Source organism: Sprattus sprattus (assembly GCF_963457725.1).
Source record: "Sprattus sprattus genome assembly, chromosome: 2".
NCBI lineage: Eukaryota > Metazoa > Chordata > Actinopteri > Clupeiformes > Clupeidae > Sprattus > Sprattus sprattus.
Genome location: NC_137921.1, coordinates 52,678,441 through 52,688,440, shown reverse-complemented (window position 1 = coordinate 52,688,440; position 10,000 = coordinate 52,678,441). Strand labels below are relative to the sequence as shown.

Here is a 10,000-nt window from a genome sequence, read left to right as displayed (position 1 = left end):
CATCACTGGGAGAGACTGCACTCCAGTTCAGAGAGAGAGAGAGAGAGAGAGAGAGGAGAGAGAGAGAGAGAGAGAGAGGGAGGGAGAGGGAGGGATAGAGAGAGAGAGGGAGGGGGGGAGAGAGCAGGTGAGACGGAGAGGGAGTGAGGGAGATAGATAGAGATAAAGAAAAAGAGAGGGAGGGAGAGACAGAGAGGACAGGAGAGACAGAAAGGGAGAGAGTGAGATAGAGAGAGAGGGAGGGAGAAAGAGAGGGAAGGAGAGACAGAGAGGAAGTTAAAGGGAGAGAGAGATAGAGAGAGAGAGAGAGGGTAAAGGAAGGGAGAGAAAGAGAGGGACAAATGGAAAGTGACAAACAGAGAAGAGTGCAAGAAAGCGAGGGATGACGAGAGGGAAAAGAAAGCCAGAGCGTATCAGTCATCTCCATCCCCAATACACTAGACAGGGTAGGGCCAGTTTATTCTACTGCCCTCCCACCCACACACACACACACACATACCAACACACATACACATACTTACATAACTATATGCATGCACACACACACACATATATGAAATAGTGAATCTGTTGATGTGAAACTACACTTCTCCAACATACATATACACAGAGGCAGTCACACACTCTCACACACACACACACACACACACACACACACACACACACACACACACACACACTGTTACATAACCATATGCATACAAACAGACATGTATGAAAATGTGAAACTGCAGATGCAAGACTACATTAACACAATAACATGCACATACTCCAACATACATATACAGAGGGACGCACGCACACACACACACAAACACACACTTGCCCACCCCCCACACTCACATATACAATGAGAGTGGATAAACACACATGAAGACCCAGTTACACACACAAGCACACATAACACACGCTATCATGCTGTCACACATCCTTTGAAAGCAGGTAAATAGAGTTCAAAACATAAATACATAGAGAAAGAGAGAGACTTTTGACAAAGACACCCATAATTCCCTTTCCGTACGTACCCCAATTTCGACCTCCCAGAATGCATCAGTGGGAGACATGACCACTGTCTGCTCCCCATCACGCACACGCTGATTGGTGGATGCCGTGCTTGGCCAAACCAAACCTGCGTGTGTCTGTGTCTGTGTCTGTGTCTGTGTCTGTGTCTGTGTCTGTGTCTGTGTCTGTGTCTGTGTCTGTGTCTGTGTCTGTGTCTGTGTCTGTGTCTGTGTCTGTGTCTGTGTCTGTGTCTGTGTCTGTGTCTGTGTCTGTGTCTGTGTCTGTGTGTGTGTGTGTGTGTGTGAGGATGATGCTGTTTGTAAATCTGTGAACGGTGTGTATGTTGGTGATGGTTTGAAAGCGGCATAGCGAGGGGCAAGAGTAGGATTTGTTCTTGTTTGTGTGTGGAACTAAATCGCCTTGTTTTTACAGATCCCTTTCCCAGATCATGATGATCAGGATGTGTGTAAGACTGGGCGTGTGTGTGTGTGTGTGTGTGTGTGCGTGCGTGCGTGCGTGCGTGCGTGCCTGCGTGCCTGCGTGCGTGCGTGCTTGTTAGTTTATGTGTCTTATACAGTGTTAAATAGTGAAGGGTAGGAATGTAGTAAAGAAAGAAAGAGGAAAAAAAGAGAGAAAGAGAGAGAAAAAAAGGAAGGAGGGAAGGAAGGAAGGAAGAAAGAGTGAGAAGTGAAGACAGAAACAGCGAAATACTGAGCAGTGCGGATGTACGGTTTGGAGAGTGGAAGTACGGTGATTAAGTGTCCTTACTGTAAGTGCAGCACATACGGGAGAGAGAGCTTGTGCCGTCAATGAGGGTTCACTGGCGCTGAAGGAACTCAGTCAGACAGGCCTATTAGAATATCAAGCATCAACCACAGGGGACAGCTACGGTCTGTTACAACACACACACACACACACACACACACACACACCAGACACACACCAGACACACACACACACACACACACACACACACACGCCACAAATGATTGCAAATATACAATGTTAACACTAGTAATCACATGCATGCAGACAAGTAGACACACATGCATGCACACAGACCCCCACACACACACACACACACACACACACACACACACACACACACAGACTCCTACATCATGACTGGCTGCACGAGCACAAAGCACAAAGCCCAAGTCCAGAACTATAACTACTGCATCTCTTTATCAGAGGACATGGGCTGCTGCCAAAACTAGCACTGTAACGAGGCAGAACAGCCCTGGGAGTGCAACCCTAGACTGCCACACCACCCACGACATTAAACAGACCACCGTCCAATCACCATCAGCAATTCACTTGGCTGGTAAACCTTGCCCTATCAGAGCAGCCCATAAAAAAAGAGCAGATAGTCGGCGTCCAATCAGAATAGCTGTTTAAGTGAGGTGGCTGGCGCTTTGATGGCGCTTTGCCGACGGTTTTCAATGTTATACGCGGGAAGTGGACCGTGAGTGGAGTAGATTAGTTGATTCTCTAATGTGAGCTGGAGACGGACCCATTTTCATAGGTAAACACATCATTCGCACTAATTGACCCCAGACATTGACACGCAAATGAGGAGAAACACACACACACAAACACGCACTTATAAACAGATACACTAAAACCAACACACACACACACACACACACACACACACACACAATCACACAAGCACGCCCGCATGTACGCCAACACACACACACAAACACACAAAACACACACACACACACACACACACAAACACACACCTACACCTACCAATAAACACATCCACTTGCAGCACACACATAAATGCACTCATTCTCACACACACACACAAACACACACACACAAACACACACACACACACAGGTTACTACCAACAATTAAAGCCAGACGCTATGTCAGACAGGCTCTTGTTCACACTCTGCAGGCGAGATGTCAGGCTGCCAGATTCCCTCTATTGTGTGCAGCTCTGTGCTTCATCTCGACCGCCGCCTGCTCCCACACCGCATCCCTTTACGACTTAGAGCGCAGACATCTGCCTTCATCTGCCTTCGCTCCTTATGCAATCTCCAGGAATGCATCCTCTTCATTAACTGGCCTCAGATCAGCCCCTGGCCACTCGCTGCCCGGCACTCTCACACATCACGCGCAGATGTCTGACTGTTCCTGGATCTGATCTTGGGACGACCTGAAGGAGTCGTCCATCCGCAGAACGTGACCCCCTGTGCACTCTCATGGTGGTGATGCAATGTTTGGGAGAGGTGAGGACTGGTCTGGAATCAGTGAGTGCTGGTCACATGGTTTGGTCTGTTCATGGTAAATGAACTGTCGACACCGCTCTTAAAGAAGGTGGAGGTAAGGCTATAAGGCTGTACTATAAACAGTTCATATTGACTGATGGTTTTGAGAGTGTAGTCGTGTTTGTGTATATTTGTCAGTGTCTGGGTGAATGTGCGTATGTGCATTCTTCTGTGTGTGTGTGTGTGTGTGTGTGTGTGTGTGTGTGTGTGTGGTGTGTGTGTGTGTGTGTGTGTGTAAGGGGTTCATAGAGTGTTTCGTGTTTTCTTTTCAGGGCCATTGGCTCCAATGAGGCAATTGTGTGTGTGTGTGTGTGTGTGTGTGTGTGTGTGTGTGTGTGTGTGTGTGTGTGTGTGTGTTTGTATGATACAGTGACTCAGTGAGGTGATTAGTCTGGTGCGATGCTTTTGTCTGGAGATGCTCTGTAATTCACCTCCCCAAAGGAGGTCATTAGGCGAGTATGAGTTGCCTTCTGTGTGTGTGTGTGTGTGTGTGTGTGTGTGTGTGTGTGTATGAACAGTACAGTGTTTACTCAGAGCCCTGTGCGCACTCTGTTTTGTATGTTTGGTCTGTTTTTCCAATTGTTTGTGTGTGCATCCTGTTATTCAATCTGTGTGTGTGTATGTGTATGTGTATGTGTGAGTGCGTGCTTGTGTGTGTGTGTGTGTGTGTGTGTGTGTGTGTGTTGATGTCACAGTCTTCTGAGCAGTGGCCTCTCTGTTGTGGAGGGGAACAGAAAAAGGGCTGGGGAGATTTGTAAAAACATTGTTCTCATGGCGACCAGGTCTCTGGCCGCGTCTGGTTTCTATTTGACTGCTTTAATTGGGCTGAATGTCACAATCCATGTTTTTCATTGGACTCAGCCCACTGCTTTATGTTTCTTTCTCTTTCTCTCTTTCTCTCAAATACTCCTCTCTCCCTCTCGCTCGCTCTCCCTCCCTTCCTCTCTCACACACACACACACACACACACACACACACACACACACACACACACACACACACACATATGCATGTGCGCAAGCACGCACGCACACACGGCTGCTTACTCACAGGCACCTGGAGTGCATTGACAGGGGTAATTTCGAGTGAAGTGTTTATATCACAGAGTCAGGTTTTTGAACATGAGCCCCATCGCTGGGCCAGAGAGGCCCCTCAGCCAACTAGAGCAGGAAGCCCAGGCCACATTCCTCATCAGGGGGACAGAGAGAGAGAGAGGGAGGGAGGGAGGGAGAGGGATAGAGGGAGGGAAAGAGTGAGTGAGTGAGTGAGTGAGAGAGAAAGAGAGAGAGAGAGAGAGAGAGAGAGGGAGAGGGAAGGATAGAGAGAGGGAGAGGGAGGGAGATATAGATGGAGATGGAGAAAAGTGAAGGAGGTAGGAGGAGAGAGGGAGAGTGGGGGGGGAGGGAGAGAAAGAGAAAGGAAATAAGAAAGGGTGAAGAGAACGACGAAAAAGACATCTCAACATAACGGACACAGAAGAAATGAGCATAATAGTAAAAAGAGAAAAAACTCACACAGAGGACTGGAAAATCACAGCAAAACAAGTGATTAGGATTAAGCAAACAATGCCTTTGATGGCTCTTCTACTCAGACTACTGAGTCCACTTTAACAGGGCAGGGACTACTGAAGAGATAATAGCTTTAACCTCCATTCTGCCCTGAGAGAGTAGAAATTACCCTATGAAGCTCTGGAAAATGATACTGTTCTTATTGCACGTATCCACAGTACATCAACATTTCAAAGGGTGAGTCCAACAGGCTTAATGGCTACATTGGCCTTCAAGATGGTCAGAGTTTGAGCCAGATATAAAACAAACACACACACACACACACACACACACACACACACACACACACACACACACACACACACACACACACACACACACACACACACACACACACACACACATCCAACGGGGAGGTAGGGCGGCCCTCAGGCTGTAATTAAGGGGGTTGTGGGTGGGGCGGGGCAGCAGGGCGTAGTGAGCACACTCAAGGTTAGACCGACGGGGAGATGTGTGGAGGTAAAGGGACCCATCGATCATCCACAGGTCTGGAGCACAGCCACAGTGCGTGTGTGTGTGTGTGTGTGTGTGTGTGTGTGTGTGTGTGTGTGTGTGTGTGTGTGTGTGTGTGTGTGTTTGTGTGTGTGTGTGTGTGTGTGTGCGTGTATGTATGTGCATGAGTGTGTATGAATGTCCATGCATATATAAGTGAGTGTATGTGTGTGTGTGAGAGAGAGAGTTTGTGTGTGTGTGTGTGTGTATGTGTGAGTGTGAGAGAGAGAGTTTGTGCGCGTGTGTGTGTGTGTGTGTGTGTGTATGTGTGTGTGTGTGTAGGAGGCAGACACATTCCCAAAGGTCTGGCCCTGGGCCACGGCGCTGCCTCAGAGAAACCTGCTCAGGCTAGAAGCCTCAGATCTTCCAGAGGGAGCCGGAGGGACAATCAAGGGCAGACTGCAGGAACACACAGTTCCCTCACAGTGCACTCAGACGGCAGTCAGAACTGATCAGAGATCAGAGGTGAACCGCCGCCACCAAACACAAACCACCTGTGTGATCAACCAGCACTGAGACACCAGAGGCTTTAAATAGCACCAGCAATACTGAAAAGAGAGCTGGAGAAAAGGTTTATGGGTAATGTAGTATTACATCACAAGGGGAACAAAGAGAATGCATCACATAGAGAATGAATGCCATTAATCACATGTGCTAGAGAATGGAGAAGTACTTCACAGATTCACCATTAGATTCATATGATTAATAGATGAAGCTAGCTGATTTATTGGCAAATTGGCTCGCTGGAAACAAATAAAGCTGTGATGTGATTGGCTATCAAAGGGCTTGATGGCTGGGGCTTTCAACATGCAGGTCTTTTAAGAGCTTGTACTGGGGCAGCCCTCGTAGTCAGATGGCTTTCATCAGGATGCACTGACTCACAGGAGGAGAGAGAGGGGGGGGGAGGGAGATAGATGGATAGAGAAGGGGGGGTAGATGGAGAGAGGGGGGTATAGATGGAGAGAGGAGGGGGGGTAGATGGAGAGAGGGGGGATATATGGAGAGAGGGGGGGGGGGAGAGATAGATAGATAGAGAAGAGGGGGTAGATGAAGAGAGGGGGGGATAGATGGAGAGAGGAGGGGGTGTGAGGGAGAGAGATGGAGAGAGAGGGGGGGATGGAGGACGGGTCCAAAAGAAAGAGTGAATCATGTCCCGCGTCCAACTCCCACTCGATCTGGCCGCCTGTAGCTATTCATTCCCAAACGTGTCTGTCATGGCCACGGTGATGGTTACCACGGGATCTGGCATGGAGTTGTGTGTGCATGCGTGTGTGTGTGCGTGCGTGTGTGTGCATGTGTGTGTGCGTGTGTGTGAGATATGAGGTGAGACGGTGCTGAGTTACTGCTCCTGCCACATACGCCATCAGGAGATGGAAGACAGAGGTAGAACCTGTACCCTCACAGACCCCCCCTGATGGTCCACCCCCACCCCCCTCATGGTCCACCCCCCTCATGGTCCTCTGTCCTTCTATTGTTTCCCTCTAGTCTTTCTCCTTTATCTCTCCAACCTATCCACTCTGAGCAGACACAGTAAGGTTGTGTTAGCCTTAACAGAGGTTGTGTTGTGGTCATGTATTTGTACCTTAGGTAGTAACTAGTGTGTTTTAGTGCGTTGTGTTGGAGTAACTGGTAGCCTACGTAGCCTGGTAGTTACGTGATGGATGTGCTCTGGTCTTTGGCGAGAGTGTGTGTGTGTGTGTGTGTGTGTGTGTGTGTGTGTGTGTGTGGGGTGGGGGGGTGGGGGGGTGGGGGGGGGGTTCTGGGGCTGGTTGCATGGCGGTTGCCTGGTGGCCTGTATGTCAGAGCGTTGATCAAAGTGTGTGGAGTGTGTTTGTGTGTGTGTGTGTGTGCGCTGTATATGTGGACTGGGTGGATTTTAAGTTGGGCTCTCTCAAATCAGAGGTCCGGAGAAAGGGGCCGTGCGAGAGAAAGAGGCCTAAGACGCATTAACATGTGGTTGGATTGTGTAGTCCTGCTGGGTGTGGAGGCCTAATGTGGACTGCGATGAGATGAGATGAGCGGTGCGGTGCATACTGAGGGAATGAGGTGATGAGCTGGCTGGGCTGGGCAGGGACTGTGCTCTGCCTCCAGGATAGTGGCTTCCTGCTTGTTAAGCAGTCAAGAAAGATCTAGAAGTCCTAACCATACTGCAGTAGTGTCACTGTGGGTACAGTACAGTTGTGGTAGGGCTGTAGTACAGTCATAGTGTGGTTTATTAAGGTTACAGTACAGTATTGTAATATAGTAGTAGCTAATTCACTGTGCTGCACTGTATGGTTGCATTATGTTTGTCTAAAGGTTATAGTACAGTTATAATAAAGTTGTGTAACTCACTGCTGATGCAGTGTATGGTTGTGTAATGGTTGTAATGTTGTTGTAGTATGGTTGTAATGAAGTTGTAGTATGGTTGTAATGAAGGTTAAATATGGTTGTAATGAAGTTGTAATATGGCAGTGTAACTCACCGGTGATGCTCTGAAGGAGTGGGCTGAGTTGCGTCTGTCTGGTGAGGAGCAGGGTGAGTGCTCCTATCAGCTCCCTCTCCACCTGCTCCTGCGCCTCCTCCTCCCCCGGGTGCGCCTCCTCTGACAGCGAGTACAGGAACACCAGCAGCGCCAGCAGGTCGTCCGCCCCCAGCACCGCCTCTTCCCCGGAACCAGAACCCACTTCGGAGCCCTCAGAACCACAGGCTGACTTGATCAGCGGCCGGACCTGTTTCAGAACAGCTGCGAGGTCCGAGTCTCCAAGAGCCTGGAACACACACACACACACACACACACACACACACACACACACACACACACACACACACACACACACACACACACACACACACACACACAATGCAGAGAGAGATCAGAACGCAGCAGGCACAAGAGATTCCAGGACAGCACAAAACAGATGGCAGAGTAAAAGGAACACATCAGTGTGCAGTACACCAGAGAGACTCTCTCTCTTTCTCTCTCTCTCTCTCACACACACACACACACACACACACACACACACACACACACACACACACACACACACACACGGCATGATTTGTGTGTGGCGTGCTAAGCGCAGACACACTAAACAAACAAAACACACCAGTATATAAAAAACAGGGTGGCGCTGTGGATTTGTGCACGTATTTGTGTGTATACAGATGTGTGTTTGAGTGTGAGTGTGTTTGTTGTGTGTACGTGTGTGAGAGTGTGTGTATGCAGATGTCAGAGCCTCGTATGGATTACACTTTAATGAGAAACTGGCCTGTTTGAAACAGCGGTGTTACTGAAATCCAATAAAAACACACACTATCTCTCTCCTGTGAGATTGCAGGTTGCTCCAGGAAGTGGACTCAATATCACGCTGTGTGTGTGTGTGTGTGTGTGTGTGTGTGTGTGTGTGTGTGTGTTTGTATGTGGACATAACAGTTCCTCTCCTCTGGGTCTCGTGGAAAAAAAATCAGTCCTCATCTGGACTTTCTCACGTGTCGGAAACGGTACCAGAAAGTCAAAGTTGGCCCGCTTGCCTGCACTGTCTGTCAGGAGAGCACGGAGCTATCAGCTTCCTCTCATATTCCCCTCTGACGGTCAAAACCGCTTAATTTCAGCGGACCTGGCAACCGACCTGGAAGCGATACCATTATTGCATTCGCGTACGCGCTGCGTCGCCAGTGACGACCAGGCAAACAACACAGCTCCGCCTCGAGCGGGGAAGGTCATGGAAATCCCCCCGCTGATCCACTCAGGATCAGCTGATGAGAGGCCTCGTGCCTCCAAACCCGCGGAATCCCACACCCTTGGAATAACTGTCAAGTCCTGGATGATTTACAGTCGAAAGGTTAAGGCAGCAAATCAGAAACAGGGCATGGGGTCGCCCACTTATTCTATGTAAGCAGCTCAAACAATAGGACTTAAATCTGAGGATAATTGACTGTAATGGAACTGGGGGATGTCACCTTGACCTGCACAATTTGCTCCCTCCATCAAATGAAAGAGAGTTTAAAAACAAGCTCCCTCCTCCAACCAACACGAGTCTCTGCTGTTGTGAGCCGACTCCGTCTGCCTTGTGCTGGTGAACCCCAGCTATGCATGTCATCATTACCAGCCACAGATCATGGTGGAGGCGAGCAGATTGGAGCTGGCCCCCGTGGTGGAGGCTTGGGTAGTGACCCTGAGGGTTGGTGCATGACAGCGCAGTCTGTATGGCAGCAGCCCTCCCCCTATCAGACCAACTGTCTTCCATGAGGACCCTGTGAATCAGTCCCCCCCCCTCACACACACACACACACACACACACACACACACACACACACACACACACACACACATACATTTGCATTTTCACAACAACCACACTCACACACTACTACAAACACACGTAATTACACACAATGAAGGGAGCACATTTTCCTCCCTCTTTTTAACTCTTTCTCATTGGGAAATCGAAACTCGCCGCAATCTGCTGTTCCAAAGATTTGCCAAAGCCAGTTGATGGTCTTTCATCATCTCTTTCCCCTCTGTGGTGAAAGTGAGAAGAGATCTGGGGAGCCACAAAACGAGGGATGGTGTCAGCAGAGAGAGAGAGAAAGAGAGAGAGAGAGTGTTCATGTGTGTGTGTGTGTGTGTGTGTGTGTGTGTGTGTGAGAGAGAGAGAGTAACATGTAACA

The 10,000-nt window shown here is 49.1% G+C and overlaps 1 protein-coding gene across 1 annotated transcript in view; it reads right to left on the bottom strand.

The window, feature by feature from the left end:
• Positions 1-10,000, bottom strand: part of scfd2 (sec1 family domain containing 2) — a 150,021-nt gene that overhangs the window by 74,950 nt on the left and 65,071 nt on the right. The window contains exon 5 of the mRNA XM_080858416.1: positions 7,812-8,097. Within this exon, the coding sequence (XP_080714542.1) occupies positions 7,812-8,097 (286 nt within the window). The remainder of the gene's footprint in view (positions 1-7,811; positions 8,098-10,000) is intronic.